The 19,670-nt window shown below is 33.4% G+C and overlaps 1 protein-coding gene across 6 annotated transcripts; it reads right to left on the reverse strand.

Annotated features, from left to right (window-relative positions):
• Positions 1-771: 771 nt before the first annotated feature.
• LOC142340129 (ceramide synthase 2-like) lies at positions 772-13,941 on the reverse strand. 6 transcript variants are annotated; one of them, XM_075390583.1, is made up of 3 exons: positions 9,488-9,510; positions 8,579-8,895; positions 772-1,737 (listed from the first exon to the last, which is right to left on the reverse strand). In XM_075390583.1, exons 1-3 carry the CDS (start codon positions 9,493-9,495, stop codon positions 1,190-1,192), a joined length of 873 nt encoding a protein of 290 aa, XP_075246698.1. In that variant the 5' UTR covers positions 9,496-9,510; the 3' UTR covers positions 772-1,189. The 6 variants fall into 6 exon arrangements, with proteins under 6 accessions (XP_075246698.1, XP_075246703.1, XP_075246704.1 ...); XM_075390588.1 differs by lacking the exon at positions 9,488-9,510 and adding an exon at positions 13,732-13,941 and having other exon boundaries at positions 773-1,737; XM_075390589.1 differs by lacking the exon at positions 9,488-9,510 and adding an exon at positions 13,439-13,462 and having other exon boundaries at positions 773-1,737.
• Between the last annotated feature and the right edge of the window lie 5,729 nt (positions 13,942-19,670).

Raw genomic sequence — 19,670 nt, forward strand, 5'->3', positions numbered from 1 at the left:
TTTTCGACAACATATCCGTGCTTTAAATTGCTTGAATAATTCTCTTTTTCTATTTGGAAAAAAAAGAATTCTCCACATCCTTCACATCAGTTCTGGCCAGGAATTCGTGAACTTAATTTATAGGCAACTCTTATAGAGGTTATCATTGCATTAGAGAAAGAGGTGCCAACTAAAGTTCCCAAAGTATCATAAAGAGGTAAGCCACATTCAGTTATTGTCTGAAATGTTACTGATATTTATTTTATAACAGAACATGGACTTTGAAAATTTCGTCAAATTCTCTCCACCGAGCTCGATATAGTTTTGAAAAGTATTTTGTACTGAATGAAACATACAATTTTATCATTAATTGAGTTTGCATATAATGAATTAGTTGACGTATTTGTTTCTCAACAAAGCAACAAAATCAATCAAATCATTTATAAATCGAGCGAGTGGAACAACAGTTACAACCTCCTCTCTCCTCCCCCAGACCCCTCCCCTCCCCCTCTCTTCCCAAGCACCCCCAATTCGTTTTTGAGATTAAAAGGACAACAAATTGTTTTGATACTTTGAGGGCCTCGAGATTGTCCAAAAACCAAAATTAATACGTTTTGGCCATTATTTTTAGGGAATATTATCGCGCCGTAAGTATTGACCGTTGTTGTCTAGCATTTCTATGAAACGACTGTTTTGAGCACTTACAAGGTTTTAAGAGACATTAGAGCGCTTTGCTCTTCAGATTATCCCCCCCCCCCCAAAAAAAGACGTCTGTTTTTTATATTGTAACCTCCTATATAAAACACCACATTCTTAACTGCGTGTCATTAAGAAGAACATTGGGTGGGGGAGTAGCTCAAAAAACGAAGCAGACATATACTCTGTAATAGTAAACTTTTGGGAAAACACTGGCTGAAAAAAACCAACATTTTGCAAAAAATGTGTGTGTGTTTATTATCCAAAATTTCATGCTGAGTCGTAATGCTTATCCGTATTCAGATGGAGGGAAGAAAAGAAACAGTTTAGGTGAGATTTCCGAGCGGAGATTGTTGAGAGATTATAACTTATAGCTAGTACTACTGTTTACTTACGGAACTGTTTCACTTCCCCACACTGCAATATTCTCCCGCACCTATAACTATAACCATTACTACTTCGCCATTTTATTGTGAGGGGGGTCCGGAAACAACTCCAACATATTTTCCATGCATCATTCCTCTTCTTCTTCGTCACTTCTGTCATCTTTAATTTTTCCACCCGACGTCACTTTTCTCACCAGAGCTTTCAAAATTGTATACGCCCACATCAAGTTCAGAACCATCAGAACCCAAAGAAGAAAGTTACACACGTAATACGGGTACAAGTTATCATGCACTCTTGATAATACTGGGTAAGCGTCGACCCATCCGGGTCTTAACACAAGAATAGGGAAAAATACAAGTCGTGATGTTAAAAACACAATCATAAATGAAACGAAAAAGGCAGAGCTAACTAATTCGACTTTAGCGTAATTAAACATTTTAGCTAACTCCAGGAATGGGTCGGCTATATCGTGCACTAACATCACAATACACCCAATGTGTAATAAACCGGAGCCGTAACTAAATAATAAGAGGATTAGGGTTGAGAAGTGGTGGATTAGCATTTGGTAGAAGTCTTTGCGACGGACATCCCAGAGAAGAGAAATGGTCATCCAGAGGTAGAAGCTAATCTGAGTTGTATAATAGGCTGATAGTTTGAATTGCATCGGTGCAACGCCTAAACAAGTAAAAATCATTCTAAAGTGTTTTATTTACAAAATAGTCGCGCACCCATTAATCTTTTATTGGCCTGTTAACTTCCCTATACTGAGTAGTTGGTTTGTAAAATTGAAATCAGGCATCTTCAAGAACCAAAGCTAACAACTACACCAATAGGCTGAAGAAAAGTTCTCTAAAGAAAGCGATTCTTATGGGATAAAGGCACTGGTTCAACATGTTTCCAAATGGGCTATTCCAAATAGTATTATTAAAAAAATGACTGGAAAAATATATTTGTTGACAAAACTGTTTGCAAGCATTATCTAGCGTCTACAAGAAGAACGTCAAATATGACCCAAAAAAAAATCAAAAATTAATTCACTTTTCTTGTGAAAAACCCGTGTCGAAGCCAGTAAAGTCATAACTAATTCTTTAAAAACATTTGCTTTTGTGATGCCAATCCTTTGTGACACTTTCCCTTGACAACAATAATGTCATATATGTCCAGTAATTAACGAGACTGCGTAACAAATAGACAATAAAAGAACAAAATTGCGGAGTTGAAAAGTGTTTTTTTTTATTTTTGAAAACAGTTGTTTTCAAAGAAATGAAAACATTCAGATATCTACTAAAATCCAAATATCGCCCAAAAAATCTTGCAAAAAAGCCAATGAAGCCTGTCACTATACAGGAACTTTCATACGACAAAAAATACAATGTAAAAACGGCAGTTAAAGACAAAAATTAAGATTTTTAATTAAATTTTTCGAGAAAGTGGTGTCGAAGCCGTTAAAATCTTAATCTATATCTTTGAAAATTTTGTTATGTTCAATTGTGCCCTATTTTGAACAGCAATAATGTGATATGGTTCAATATGTTTCTCAATGGACTATTCGAAGTAGTATTATACAAAAATTACTAGACTAAAATCTTTGTTGACAAAAATTGTTTTCAAGCATTTCAAATCAGCCAAATATGCACAAAAGCTTTCGTTTGCTACTAACTGTTTTACTTAAGTTAAACCGATACATAGTATTTTGAGTAGTTTTGTAGTTAAATGAAAATGCTGCATTGTATTCCGAGTAGCTTTTTTTTTAAAAAATTGATTATGTTTTTACTTCTCTGTCTCATATCTACATTGGCAATAAAAACATTGTCATCATGAAATATGTTCTGAACAAAAAAAACGGTTTTCTTGAAAGAGAAAAAGGGGCCCCGGTAATGTGCAATGACACATAAGGTTCCGACCAGCTCATCCACAATTTTGGCATTATTGTCTACCAAAAAATGTGTGTATGAAACTAAAGATAGCCTCCAAAGCAAATAATTCAGAGGATAAACAGTGACCTATTAGTTGTATGAGATTCGCCATTATTAAGAAAGCGAATCAATTTGAACAGCGAACTCAAACAACAACAGCCGTTAATAGCATCCAAAAAATTATGTCCAATTAAAAGAAAACTTTAAAACAAAGTCAAAAGAGCGTCAGATAAACCTGAAACGAAACAAAATAACTTGTATTTCACCAGAAATGATATGGTACTAGTCCGTGAAAAGGCTCGGAACAAATTAGACAAAAAGAACAAAAACAGTAAAGATAAAACATTCGCTTATCTTTTTCAAAAAGGAATAATTTCAAAATAATGGAGACCAATAGAAGTCAACTGAAAACATCCCACAAGTTTATGATAACCTATGTTTCAATAGGAGGGCATTAAGACTTGTCTTTATTCACTTTGTTAAGCGATTACAAAAAGAACAACAAAAAGACAACAAACAAAATTCAACGAAAACTTGCCAGAAAAAGCAGTCGAAGCCGTACAGCCACATTTTGCCCCACAAAATATGTTCAATTGCTCCTTATTTGAACACTGATAATGTGGTATGTGATATCTAATTACTGAGAATAGGTAACAATTCGACAAAAAAGGCAAAATTAAATGAAATTTTTGTGTTTTTCGAAAAAAAAGTATTCCCAAAGTCATGAAAGACGTTAGCTACGAAATGAAACAATTAAATAGATTCACTTATTGGTCCAAAGAAACCCTTGAGACCTGTATTTATGCAGACTATGCCTTACGTCTACAAGAAGAACGTCAAAAATAACAAAAAAATTAAAAATTAGTTTAATTTTCTGTGAAGAACCGATGTCGAAGCCAGTAAAGACATTACAAATTCTTTAAAAACATTTGATTTTGTGACATCAATCCTTTGTGACCCCTTCTATTGACACCAATAACGTCCTTTATGACCTGTAATTAACGAGACTAGGTAACAAATAGACAATAAAAGAACAAAATTGCGGAGTTGAAAAGTGTTTTTTTTTATTTTTGAAAACAGTTGTTTTCAAAGAAATGAAAACATTCAGATATCTACTAAAAATCCAAATATCGCCCAAAAAATCTTGCAAAAAAGCCAATGAAGCCTGTCACTATACAGGAACTTTCATACGACAAAAAAGACAATGTAAAAACGGCAGTTAAAGACAAAAATTAAAATTTTTATTAAATTTTTTGAGAAAGTGGTGTCGAAGCCGTTAAAACCTTAATCAATGACTTTAAAGATTTTGATACGTTCAATTCTGCTGTATTTCGAACACCAATAATGTGATATTTGAACTGTCAATAGTATGATGATGTGACAAAACGAGAAAGCGTGAAAAATGGGAAAATGCCTAAAAATAAAAAAAAGTGTGAAATCAAGAAGTATCAAAGCCAGAAAACTATAACTTAGGGCAAAAAAGTTCTTATTCAGTAGAGAGAAGAAGATTTCTTTCTTTTTTACGCTAAGCTACAAGATGACAAAAGCAAGAAAAATAAAGAGGCAAAAATCCAAAAGGCATTATTTATATAGATCAGATGTTTTTAAACGTCCAAAGGACCATAAGCTTTCAAGTAAAAAACTAGATACATTGATTTTGAGCTGCTGAGTAGGCCAATTGGTCCCATCACCAGTGAATTTTGATTTGATTTGTTCTTTTCCTTAATTAAAATAGAAACGATCGAATTTTTCTGAAAAGAGCGACTGATTACAATCCGAACTATTAAAGGATTGTAACAGGTCAATTAGAAACACTCGGTTGTTTCAAAAATTATAGATCTAGATAATTTGTTAGTTAACAGATCAAAAATAATTGCTGCGTTTTAGGTTATCATGAGCTAAGTTAGCAAAAAACGACAAATTTTCAACTCCAGCCAACTCTCAATGGCTGTGGAAGTACGACTAGCTCTCTTTGCAGGTTACAAAGGTTGTGTTCTTTGTTTTTGGGTGTGTACTTCCGGCAAATTTATTAATTTGACTAAAATGCTTACTCAGTATAATTTTCGACGAAAAAGTCTGATTTTCGGATTAATTAGCCAAATTTTTTGCCAAAAAAATTAAATCAAAATAGTCAACATTATTTTTTATCATTCAAAATAAAGTCAACAACACTCATCTTAAAAATTTTATCAAATTTTAGCAAAATTGAGGGAAATTAGGCAAAAATTTTGGAAAACTTTCATAAAAATATCGCAAGTCGGTCTAATATTCACAAAAATTGAAACATCGATAACTCGCTCTAGAAAACAAAATTCAAGCAAGTCTTTTTAATTCTATATTCTGGCTTTTAAATGGCTTTTAAATGATACCATTCACAACTCTTCACGATCACGATGAATATATCGACCGGTCAAAATTGGCCCAACATAAAACCCATTTGAGTAGCTCCCCCCCCCCCTCTCAAGAGGGGTCGGAGCAATAATAGATTTGTTTATGATAACGGCCATCTTGGAAAGACTTTTGTCTTACAAAACTCTTGCGAGAAGACAGTTTCCAGGTACAATAACTGTCATAAACAAGAATCCTACAATGAGTAAACGTTAAACGTTGAAAACCAAGAAAAAAAGGCAAAAAGGAAAAAAGACTATGATTTTTGATATTTCGTCATAATATCTATGTTTTTCTTTATTTCAAAAGCATAAATGTTATAACCCAGATTTATAAATCATTGAAAAAACTAAACTTAGGAAAACAATTCTAATTCTTCATAGAAAAAAGATAGAAAAAAAGGATTTATAGGTTTTTTGCAATGAGTGACTTTCTTTTTTTGTTCTTCTCAAATTCTTGAGCGTTATCCTCAGTAAGAGAGTCCTGTAAGCAACACGAAGTTTTTCAGACATTTGAAAAAATCCGAATATGCCGAGCCTACAATTCTTGATCTCTATCAAACTTTTATATTGATGCGCTCACATTTGAAAATGTTAATTTTCAATGTAATTATCAGTCATCATTTACCGTCGCAGTAAAGTCAGCAGAAATTGTTGCGAAATTCTGTAATGTAATTATCCCAAGACAGTTGGCACTATCGATTATTGACATCAATTTTTGAAAACTGCTTTTGAATAAATTTTTATCCTCCAAGCTTTTGCCGCCGATTCTTTCCTGTTTAACAATTAACTTTTAAAAATAAACGAAAACAAAAATTGCAAGCCTAGTTTTATTCTCTTAATACTCGGAAAACTTTTCAAAATTCATAACTCACGCAACAGTGGGGGGATCAGTGGGGGGGAGGTACAGTGGGGGGAGTCAATCTCTAAGAATCGCTCTTCGCGCCATAAGTATAATTCTCCAAAACAGATTCTGTGAATCGCATACTTGACGAATAGTGAGCTCAAAGGCTCTAAAAGAACCTAATGCCCGCTGGGTGCTACCTTTTTATCCCGTTTTTAAGGACGAAAAGTCAAATGCGTTAGACTATAAATTGGTCAAACGAAAAATCGGATAAAAAAAGACAGACAAGACTAATATAATTGCTACAAACTTCGTTTGAGAGCAATTAAAAATCATTTGTTTTCTTAAATCATTATTTAGGGTTTCATCTTTTTTGTTAATGTACAAATATTTTTTGGGGACACAGGAAGGAAATGTAGCTCAAAAACATTTACAACTGAAGAATTAATTGTTTGTAGAGCAGTAATAATTGTTTGTATTAGCAAAACAACTACTGAAAGAAATCAAGATTTTAAAGATTTATATGAAGATTCATATTTGACGCGTTGATGTTGGTAATAGTTTTTTTAAGAAAAAAGCAAGGAAGTTTAAGTTATTATATTTCTGCCCTTTTTCGTTTTGTGATTTCTTTTGTTTTATTTTCTCATCAAAACTTACCTAATGGTATAAATCGCCTTATAACTTACTCAATTATTCCAAAGAAATCCACTTCTCTCGTAAAGCATTTACTTAAACTTCTGTAATTATAAAATGAGAAGTATTTTGACAGATTGAAGGTTCGTTTAATGTGTCAATAAAAACAACAATTCTCTACAGACAACTGACTATATTTTAGCAACATGAATAAATACTGCGGAAGACTACTGTACACGGGAATAGCGAAATGCTTTTCTGAAGCAATTGTTAGTGCTCAAAAATAAAGATTCAATTATATCTGATTTCTTCATTATCTACCTATGCTTTCACTTACGTTTTTTTGCGTTTTTTTTTCCAGCAATCCGAGGTTGAATCTTGCGTCACAATTAAATTGTGCATTTTTTACAATTCACAGAAACTGAATTGTTTTGCGGCGCTGTCTTTTTACGTATTAAAGAGTAGTATCGGATGAGTGTGTTTTTAATCAATCATTTCGGAATAAATTTGGAACAGCAAATCCCTCACTTGAGAGCAAGAATGTAAGGTATGAAAAGTGTTCTCTATGCAATAAAAATTTTTTCATTATGTGCGGCGCCTTCAAGTAGTTGTCTTTCGGTTGAACTATTTTTTTCGCTTGAATAAGCGTCAACGGCAATAAAGGGTTCGATTGTCAAGTGTACAAAGGGTTTGATTTGATTATTTTAATGAGCTTTAAGCTAAATTGTAGGTTTCTTTTTAGTTTTTGTGGATTTTTAGTCTAGTTTAATCGTTTTTTACCCATTTGCTTTCTTTGTTTCATTGCAAATACCGGTAAATAAATAGGCGCTTATAACTCAGAGAAATTTTGATTACAAACTAATCGCAGATTTGTTGGAATAAATCAGTCTATTATTGAGTAAGGTCAAAAATGAGAGAACTGTAACCATTTTTGTCACGCTATACAATTTTGCTTTTTCTTCAAATCAGAGTGGTCTTGGATCCTGTTAAAAGTTAAACAGCATCAACCCTCACCTTAATGTACTCAAGGGCATTAGCTAGAGAATATCGTTGTTATTCTACTTGTATTATAAAGAGAATTAATCAATTTTTTAACAATTCTGCTTTAAAATATTTTTTAACTAATTTTCTAACGTTAATTGACGTATGATTGCAAAGACAATTCTTCGATTCGCTTCCCGAATTCTTCCGGCTATTTTTTGTAAGATCTGTTCTCTCATTTTTATGATTTTTGAAGTCAATTACAAGTGATGACTATGATCACGGTGAAACAAGAAGTGGAGCGCAAAAGCTATTAGTTTTGAGGCGTAAACTTTTTCACTCTATTTGTAAAGTAGAGTGAGGAAACAGTGTTTGAACGAAAATTTGCTTTCTGCTAGTGGTTCTTTCTTCACTATCGGCAATATGACTCTGATTTTAAAACTTTGTTTCAATTTTTTGAGGGAATTTGTTTCTGAAAGGTTTGTCCAACACATTCACAGACCATTATAGGTATCTTATAGGTTTTTGTTTTGTCCATGGAAGTTTGAAATATAGTTCAGGACTTGTCCTGCTATGTTTTTTATTTTTTTGAAAAAATTTTTCTCACAGAGTATGTTTATTTTGCACAATTTTTTATCTGAGCTGACTTGGTACTTCGAAAACGCGAATCTGAGTTTTGAAATTCACATTAAGATTAATATTTTATATTGTAAACATACATCGGGGCAAATCCTGGGAAGTAAATGACGGCATACCTTTAGCCATCTGGTCGAACTCATAGAAAGGTGCCAACATAAAAGGCTCCCAAGACATAGTCACCAACGCGAACAGAGTGACAGATGCGTAATAAGAAAACTTCCAAAAGGATTCTTGGAACTTCTTGATAGCCAGATTGCGTTTCCAAATTTTGGTCTCTTTGTTTATCTGACCAATGTTGAATCGGACGAAAGCCCGTGCTGCAAACTTCTCGCATAGGATTCTTGATATACATATGAAAGGGACTAGCATCATTAGTATCCACAAGCTAGGCGGAGTAATATTCTGCGCAATTATTGGGTCCATTTTCAAATCGCTGAAACAGGCATTTAAATGAGAATATTGTTCAATAATTTTTCTTCTCGAAATATAGTCGTACAAATTCTACAATTTCATTTCGCGGTAACTGTATATGTACATTAACTCTCGTTTATTATGACATCGGCGCGTGATTGTAGCAACATATTTTTTAACTAATTAAAATGGTATTTCTTCAAAATGGAAAAAAATATTATAAAAACGTCAAAAAATTAGCAAAGTTTAACAAAAATAACAATTATGCTTGGTTTTAAAAAATGTGCGCGCACCAATAAGCTCTTGTCCAAAAAAATTTGGATTTACGATTTGCAAAATTATTTAACATAGTTGGTAAAATATAAATTTTTGTCTAACCTCAACTAGCAGCGCGAAATGGTCACCATTTATTTACTTACGCGTGATTGACTGTTAAAACATAACTTCAAGATAACATTGTTCCAGATTTATCCGAGGCAGTTGGTCGCTACAGCAGCCGGTGTGTCAAATATTGAATTAGAACATTATTTATAACTCACGGATAAAACCTTAAACCACTTTGGTCTCGATTGATCTTAAGCCGCGTAGATCCGTTTAATTTGACAGCTACTTACACTGGCATTTATTTCCAATTATGATAATAAATTAATAACTCAAGCAGAGCAATAATGGTACGAAAGGCAAAACAAATTTAAGAATGAATGGAACATTTGGTTTTTAATTGACTCCAGTTGTTCATCATATGCTAATGTTCTCAAAAGTAATTTTCTCATTAGTCATTTCTAATCAAAGATTCAGCTAATACTTTTCCAGTTTATCTGCATGTGCATGTGTCAGACTTACATAAAGGTAATTATACTAATAATCTTAAGTTGTTTTATAGTCTCGGAAAAACCTTATAGTCTCGGAAAAAGTTATTTTAATTGCTGAAGAAAAAGATTTTATACGGAAAATCTCGAAGTTTAAAAATTTCAATTGAAGGTTTGGCTGTAAGTATCAGAAGAACGGATTCACTGTTTAAACAAAACAGAATTTTTTGCCGTATTCAATTGAATTGATAAAATGTCTTGCCTCATATTTTCTTTGAACTATTGAACCCCAAAAAAATATGAGCCAAAAAAGATAAATTGATCATGTATATTGAAAATCAAAGGTAAATTACGTTAAACCGCAAAGGCCGAGGAGTCGCGGAATCCAGGCTACAGATCTCGTTGCCTGAGTTCCGAATTTGAATATAACTCAATTCCGTTTTATTGGTAACTGGGATCTGATTTCCACGCACGCGCAAAAAATTTTTACTTGAGACAAAGTGCATATACAAATAATACGGCGCTTCAAAACATATAAAAGAAGTATGGAACAAATTTTATTAAAAAAACTTTGCCGAAAAGGAACACTAAGTGTATAATTAGATTCCATATTAATGAATTTAGTAAAAAAAAAACAGTATAGAACTTAATAGTATACATTGTGAAGTTTACTTACACAAACTTTCAGGTTTTTCCAATTATAGCTCCCCCAGCTTTGTGGTCAGATAATCTATAGCCCCCCCCCCCCCCCCCCTTATCATGATAATTATACAATAAAGGGGGCTATAAATTCACGGGGGGCTATAATGGGAAAGACCCAAATTTTCTTACACATACTGATTATTTTATTTGCGCACGTTTTCGAACATAGTAACCGCATTTGGAAACAAAAAAATTCCGCAAAATTAGAAAAATCCATTTTTGCGGAGTTCATGCCACAAAGGATGTAGCTTGAACTGTGGAGTTAAGTGAAATCTGCTAAAATATCAACCAACATTATTTCAAGACCTTGCGGTGTAAGTTAGCTTTAGTTTTTTTTTAAAAAAAATCAACAGATAATTTTCAATATGATATTGCCACCCTTGCGATAAAATACAGTGAAAACTTTTTGGTCAAACGACACTCTAGTGGTCCTGTTTTTCGCTTAACTTGAGATAATACAAACTGGCATCACAAACCCCATTGTTCAATTGATCAGCTTAATTTGTTTCATCCAAACTTCACAGTTAAAGTGAGAATTTCTCTAAGCCCTGATTTATTCATATCAATTGAGATTTGATCAACTAACATTGCTATTGCATTTTAATTTCAAAATTTTTATTCAGATATTGCATTAAATGTTAGAAGCTTGTATCAATATGTTATGATTTCCTGGAAACATTTTTTCCTGTGAAATTTAGTTGGAGTTAGTAAAATTCTCTTAGGGATTTCTGGTAAATTGTCCTTGCGTGTTATCTCAATTCATTATGTAGGCAATAATATTAGTGCAATGTTGTAATAAAAGTTTCCGAACTTTTATCACAAGTTTTCAAATACTAAGTCACCAATGAAATTTTAAATCAAGAAACTGAAAGCTGTCGAATTACTTTTGACATTTAGTTCAAATAAAACGAAGGTACAAATTAAAATTGTTTGATAGAAAGAAAAAGTAAGAAATAAGTCAACTTCAATCTAGAATTTTTTGTGACAATTGAGTTTTTTTGCTTGCTTTTAAACGTTTTTGTTGAACTCGATTGTAGGCTAGGGTCTCTTTCGTTCGTGCCCACCCCAGCTTAATTGGTGTATTTTATTTGCACCCCCAGGCACACGTGCCACATTTTACATAGTGATTTGCTGTGTAATGACACGTGTTCTGTGATGGGGGGTGCATATCGCTGTGGGGATACAAAAAAATCCGCAAAGTTTTGATCTGTTGTTTTACTGGGCAAAATTTGAGTCTGTTACCAAATGCATCCCAAGCTGTTGCAATTGTTTGGGTAAAACAATGCCACCTTTTTTGAACCCCAAAAAAATATGAGCCAAAAAAGATAAATTGATCATGTATATTGAAAATCAAAGGTAAATTACGTAAAACCGCAAAGGCCGAGGAGTCGCGGAATCCAGGCTACAGATCTCGTTGCCTGGGTTCCGAATTTGAATATAACTCAATTCCGTTTCATTGGTAGCTGGGATCTGATTTCCACGCACGCGCAAAAAAATTTTACTTGAGAAAAGTGCATATACAAATAATACGGCGCCTCAAAACATATAAAAGAAGTATGGAACAAATTTTATTAAAAAAACTTTGCCGAAAAGGAACACTAAGTGTATAATTAGATTCCATTTTAATGAATTTAGTAAAAAAAAACATAGTCTAGAACTTAATAGTATACATTGTGAAGTTTACTACACAAACTTTCAGGTTTTTCCAATTATAGCTCCCCCAGCTTTGTGGTCAGATAATCTATAGCCCCCCCCCCTCATCATGATAATTATACAATAAAGGGGGCTATAAATTCACGGTGGGCTATAATGGGAAAGACCCAAATTTTCTTACACATACTGATTATTTTATTTGCGCACGTTTTCGAACATAGTAACCGCATTTGGAAACAAAAAAATTCCGCAAAATTAGAAAAATCCATTTTTGCGGAGTTCATGCCACAAAGGATGTAGCTTGAACTGTGGAGTTAAGTGAAATCTGCTAAAATATCAACCAACATTATTTCAAGACCTTGCGGTGTAAGTTAGCTTTAGTTTTTTTTTAAAAAAAATCAACAGATAGTTTTCAATATGATATTGCCACCCTTGCGATAAAATACAGTGAAAACTTTTTGGTCAAACGACACTCTAGTGGTCCTGTTTTTCGCTTAACTTGAGATAATACAAACTGGCATCACAAACCCCATTGTTGAAAGCAATGCCACCTTCTTTGATGGTTTTGACTTTTTGTGATTTTGGCAAAACTTGACAAGTTCTATTTCGCCCAGCTTAGTGCATATAAAGTGTACGCTCCCAAGAACAAAAGTTTTGTGGTACAACAAATCACCGGCTATTTTCTTTGATCTGAATGTGCTATACAACTCATAATTTTTTGTCTTTTAAAAGCCCGGAGGACAAAAAATACATAAAAACAGTTACGCTAACTTGCCAGATAGCCCAATCTCAAACTGATGAATTTGATTGACTATTTACAGTAAAATATTGTTTCTTTTTTGCTTTAGTTTCATCCGATGAGATTTCTGAATCATATGATTTTGCAAATGACTCGCTGAGCATATAAATCAAAAATTGTTACCTTCAAAACTCAGGGTGTCACCTTTTCTATCGATTAGGAAAATTTTTGACCGAGTTCTAAAGACGTGAGCTGTAAACTTGATTTCTTATATCCAGAATTGGATATATTCTTCGGCCCCTGAGTTTTTGCACCCCCCCCCCCCCCCCGTAAAATTTTTTGTTGTTATATAGCACGTTACTATGTAAAAAAATAGCACGTGGTTCTCGGGGGCGTAAAAGTTATATGCCCACAAAGCTAGGGGGTGGACAGAATAGATTCCAAGAGTTTGCAAACTGAGCGTTCCACATAAATTTCAAACCTTCAGGTGAAAAGAGGTTTTCGTTCGAAAGAGCCCTTCCGGTGAAATTTTGAAATAAGATAGTGAAAAATAACTTTAAAATGCCCGAAGAATATCTCTCTTCAAATTGCCTCTAAACGATATGTAAAACTGCATATATCAGATTTTTTGTAAAAAAGAATCTACCAGATACTAAATTTACTTCTATCGCTCAGCATTTCTTTGCAGTCACTATAATAATGTGTAGATTGCCTGAAATTCAATTTCTGGACTTTACGCGCTCAGAACTGATGTAAAGATTTCTCTCACCTTGTGGCAGTTTAAGGCCCACACAGTGGGAATTAAAGAAAGACAATAACACGTTATTGCGTTTCGAAATCGAAGAGGTCAAAAGTCATAAATAACGCTGAGGATAGCTATAAGTAACAGTTATTAATCAGTTAAAAATCGGAACAGTTAATAGACTATAAACTTATCATTTTGTTTGTTAATAACCTTAATGCATGGTAAATGTGTCGATAATCGGAATATAACGCCCATCTAAACTATGTTGAAACTGTAATACACGTCATATATGAAACTGTTATAAACGATTAATACGTAGAGTTGATAGATGTTAAGATAGAACCTGAAAGTCGGTCAAATAGGAATGATACGAATGTGAGCTCGAGCTCAAAACGTTAAGTGAGAATAACTGTAATTCGAATGTTTGTATATAAAATGGGGTAGCATTGTTTAACCTGAATGTAATCAAATGAAGTTGGCCAATTGAGTAACCGTTAGTTTAAGGCATAAATTGTAGCAATTAATGAAGGTTTTTGAAACAGTCAAACTCAAGCTCAAAAAAAGTCATCGTAAAAATTTTCTCAGACTTCTCAAATCTTAAAATACAGCCACTTTTTAAGTTTAATACAGCCACTTCTTCATAATTACTGCCAGACGTGAACGAACTTCTTATCTCATCTTTTTATAGTTCCCTGAGTTGTCACGATTATCGCATTCCGGTCAATATGTTGCTAGAAATGACAGATTTTGAATCGATTCAGCAAGTGGAATGCAAAAACGTTCGAAATGATGGGAAAAAAATAAAACATATGATTGGAATTTCATCGCAAACAAAGCCAAGAAATGATCGGGATTTCATCAAATACATGCATTGATTTGCTGTTTGTCATCTCTATAGGTAATCAAATTTTTTGTTTAGGTGTACCTTTAGCATATTTGCTAGAAACTACTGCTGAAAACTTTCATGAATTACAAGATTGTTTAGATGAGAGACTATTGCTCACATTAGCTACTTTTATCCCCTTGGATGTTACAGTCTCTCTCAGAGCAATTTTTGCAAAGATACATAAATGCATTTCATTAAAACAAAACCCTTTTACGAAGACCAAAGATTATCACACGTGGTCTCTCTTTGAAAACCCGATTTCATTTTATTTTTTTTCCACGCAAACCCCCAATCGCTGCATACATTTTTCCGACTAAAATCCAAATATTTCAAACTAACGTTTTCCGAAGCAATTTCGAGCATTGCTGTCAAAGAATGCAAGCCTTATTCCAGATAATATTAGTTTTAAATGTAGAAAATCTTGGTATGTTTTATTTGAGTTAGAAAACAGTGGCGAAGGTCTTGCATTTTTGCTTAGGCATCGTTGGGTTAGGCATTTGAAGATCCTGCGTTTTCTTCAAACGTAAGAAATTGCCAGTATATTCTGTTTTCAATATAAAATTGCTGGTTTGTTTAGTACCAAACCAGACAAAATCTTAGACAACAACGACCTTATGCAATTGTTCTCTTATGATCATATCAAAACTTCCTGAACGTGAATTAATTAACTGAACCCCCATTAAACTTCAACCTGTCAATTGCTACAATTTTATCAAATTTGTTCATCTAGTTTTGTCAACAAAGCTAAGATAGAAAGTTAAATTATTTTACCCAACCTGTTTAAAAAACTGTTGTCAAAAATTTGGTCTGAAATTCATTTAGATAGAAGGGGTTTGTAACTTCGATTTTCATATAAAAAATAATTACTAATCTTCATTTGGTAAAGAACAGACGATTTTTTTTACTTTTCAAACCAAACATAACGATGATTTAATATGATTTAAACAAAACATACCGACGGTTTCTTGCGTTTTCATTTTCAAACTGAATATTTCAAAGCTGTGTTCAGTTTTACAATCAGTCATATCGTACATTTCTCACTCATAAAAACGATTATGCCCATGAAACGGATCAATCCTTAGCTACGTCTGAAACCAAGCACGCCAAAAAAATTCATAGAAATTGTTTATCTTTTTTTCGGCCGCCTGAACCAGGGAGAACTTGATTCCAATTTTGCCAAATTCCGATAAATTCTTGCATTTACACGGTGATCTTGCGGTCGTGGGACGCAATCGGAAAAAAATTCGGAAATTGTGTTGAAAAATTTTGTTTGCTTTTTGGTGTGCTCAGCATGAGACTTTTTTCAATTTTTAAAACTCCCGTTAAAACATGTGAGGACATTTGTTCACGATTAAAAGCAAAATTCACAGCTTTAATCTTTGATCAAATGAACGACTATTTATCACGCGTTAACTCGTTTTAACTTATTTCTGTCTGATAAATAAGTCCACTTGTCTTGCTGCTAGTTATAAACACAGGCAATTCCCAGTGCCAAATGTTTACTACCTGTTCACAAGGCCGTTAAATCAACCGTTGAAAAAACAATCTTCTAACTATCTCCCAAGTAGGTAAACAAACAATCTACCACTTCATAATAAATAATGTTTGCAAAATTCGGCGTACAGGGAATTAAGTTCAAAGCTGGCCTTTCTAACATATTGCAATTTCAGTCCACGTTAGGGTCTTAAAAGGAAAAGCGTCTAACTACCGTTTCCGGAGCTTTGATAAGCCTTATAATATTAAGTGGGCATTTACACTGGCTTCTAAAACTGAGGAACATTATTAAAAGCATCCCGAATCGAAAACCAAATTCTAGTGAAGAAGTCATTTGAATTGTTTGAAAAGCGATTAAGATTCTCTTTTTCATTGATTCCTTGGAAGGATCAATGAGTTTGGTTTGTTGTTCACGGGCTTACGGGGGTTTCCACGCTCTTCAACATCAGCTATTTGAAATATGTGTCAGGAGACATTTCATTGTGATCTTCCTTAAAAAGAACAAAAACAGTAATTTGTTCTTTTTTCAGAAGCATTCCTTGCTAAAAAAAAAGACTTTAAATAGGACAAAACAGGTTGAAGATAAGGCGGGAAATTGCAAAAACGTTGTTTATTATCATTCGTTGAATTCAATTTTGCATTGAAAATTTTTTAAACTATCCCAAAAAAAAACGAAATGTTTAGTCAGTTTCATCAGTCAGTGACTTTCATCATATTTTTTTCAAAGAGTCTCATAAACGATTGCTTTACTCTTAATTATAAGTGAAACTTTTTGTCGTTTTGTAGTCGTATCAATTGTAAAAGCATTGTAAACTTGGTAGAGCTTAACTGGTAGCATATTTATGATTTTCGGATCAGTATTTGATTTTGTGTTATTTGTTGGAGTCTCAAAAGTGGATCCGAAACTCAACATACACAAAAGGTTTATTTTGCAGGATCCTTTCAAGATCTTGCATGATTGTTTTGTCTGGTAATATGCTGCAAGGTTATTTCCTCTGCATGAATTTTTTAAGTTGTCAAGATATTAATTTTTTAATCAAACAAGGACAAACTGTTAATTTGGCAGATGATTTGAAGCTTTTCCTACTTTTTTGAAAATATGATATAACAAGCACAACTGCGAAATACAAGAGCTCGTTAATTGACTGTGATTTTTATATTATGCTTATAGACGTCTCTGTTTTTTACACAGAAAGTCGGCAAAGTTATGAAATTTTTATTTGCTCAGTTACCTCAGTTTCAGTCCCAAGAGCCCACAAAAGTGAATCTCGGATGCAACAATAAAAAAACAGAGAACTGTCAATTTGATAGTTTCGCTTAAAAAAATGACTTGAGAATGAATGAAAAACGAAACAATTGGATCAATTTTGTTGAATCTTTTGTAGGCAAAAAAAAATTTTGGTTAGAAATTTTGAACCAAGCTCTGAGAAACCCCGTTACACAATGCCATCGGAGCTAGCACAGAAAACCTCATCAACAAAAACACTAACAGCGGTACATTCTTTTAAAAAAAATTTTATATGAATAAGTGACTTGTTCTTTCTGCTTCCGTAACACAATTTCGATTCTCTATTTACATCACTTAGAAAAATGATTAACAAACAAGCCTACATGAGCCTCTCAAAGGAGGAGGCGTTCAAAATTTTTGATAAATTACAAATAAAGTTGGAGGAAAAAGATATGTTTATCAAAGATGTTATTACCAAATATGCTCTAAAGATGCTTGACGGTGGTTCAATAGTACACGATGACTCAGCCGGAACTCTTGAGTCTCGAATTCAAGCACGACCAGGAATCACGGTAGAAATGAGCACGCAAACGGACGACTTTGAGAAAGTAAGATCCTTCCAAAAAAACCGTTTCGAGGGGAGACTCGAAATTTAGTCTTGGGCAGTAGCATAATCGCTTAATTGGAATTTGATAAAACAATTCCGATTGATTATGCTGTACATCTATACAGGGGATCCACCACTAATGAAAAATTAAAGGTTGTAAGTGAGTATGAAGACAGAAAAATTGAAACGCCAATTTTACAAGACGGCACGAACAATGTTCTTAAACATCATTAAAAAAATGCGCAAGATCACTTTGCGGATCATGCCAAACACGTTAAAAATTGTATTGAAAATTTCCAGCAGGAAGTATTTGTTGTATGCGAAGTTCCTCCTCTAAAAAACTTACCGCAAAACGTGGACAAAAACAATTGCATTGACGAGTGTAATGAGCTAATACATAGCAAATACATTAATCAAAATGGATTTAAAATCTTGAATGTGAACAAAAACATTACAGAGGAAGGAACTAGTATCGATCAAACACAGACGACAACAACGTTGGATACAACTGTTTATTCTTTGATAAAGTGCACCTTAACCATCGGTTTGGAGTCCCGTTGCTAAAAAATTGGATGCTGTCGCCAAACTTCTGGAACACTAATAAAATAGAAATGCTGTCCTTTTTAGTTTTATGATGTGTGTCAGGAAATTGACACTTTGCCTTTTTAAAATTAAGCCCAGCAAAAGGATGTAAATTCGTCTGATTTTTATTTAAAACTTGCGAAAAAAGTTTGTCTGGCGTTGTTTCGATTTTAAAAATCTATACCAGATTTAAGAATTTGGCCTAGGTATTTGTTTTAGGGGTAGCATTTGGCTAAATTAGAGAGAACTGCATTCATTAAAAACTTGTAACTTTATATACCAAAATTAAAATTTCCATCAAAAAGGAATTTTTTGGTAGGCAATCCAGTTATTAATTTTATCGTGTAAAAAATTTGAATATCAAACATTTTTTTAACTATTCGCAAAAACGAGAGTCATGTTTCTTGGCATTGAACAACTTGCGTCCTCCCATAAAACTGAACAGTTTGCATTGAACATTCTGCGTCCTCCACAAGATACTGGTTTTCTGTCCAGATATCTTGATTTGCTTTAAAAACCACTTCAAAATATTTCCAATCACTGGTCGCAAGGAGAATCTTTTGTTTTGTCATTGGAGTCACGTTTATTTATGTTGTAAAAGTGCACAACTTGGAGATTTAAGATTAAGTCGGTATCAGTAGACTTTGATACCAATGACAGCAAACTCCCTGTCGTCAATTACGTTTACGCTAAGTTATTTGGTTTCTTCTTCAATTCTAGAGTGAATTAAAGGTGTTTTCGAAGTAAGAGCACAGTAACAAGAGATCTTTACATTTTCCTGCCCAGGGCTTTAGCCCGCCTCGTTAACTCAAGATCTTCCATGGATTTTTGCTTGATACAATTATTTACATGATTCGCATTTGACAGCTTTCCTCGAGACAATAACGCGTCGGTTATAGTTGAAGCACATTCTTTTCATGCGTGCAATTATGCTCTTCCCTCCTTCATCCAGCTTCTGGAGAAATTTTTATATAGACCCAAAGAAAGTTATAGCATCAGACCCACAAGTGTGGCTATTAGCATATAAATGGTGCAAATTTGGCATTTTTCGATATTTTGTTATTTATTGTTAAATTTCTTAAGTTGTTTATTTTATTATGCTTTAGATTATCATTAAAGGTCAATCACTGTACATTCGAGGCATCTAGAGCCACGTAATAACCATCCGTGCTTATGTCAACAAAATTAAATATTGCAGTAACTTGACATTTACTATGTAAACAATGACCTAAATCATTTTCTTGATTAACCAATCAGAGACAAGTAGCAATGATATTATAAATGATAAATGTTTGATAATTTACTTTAACCCAATTGTTTGAATAGCGAAACTATATTGTATTTAGAACCAA

The sequence above is a fragment of the Convolutriloba macropyga genome, chromosome 5 (genome assembly GCF_964194025.1).
Source record: "Convolutriloba macropyga chromosome 5, txConMacr16.3, whole genome shotgun sequence".
NCBI lineage: Eukaryota > Metazoa > Xenacoelomorpha > Acoela > Convolutidae > Convolutriloba > Convolutriloba macropyga.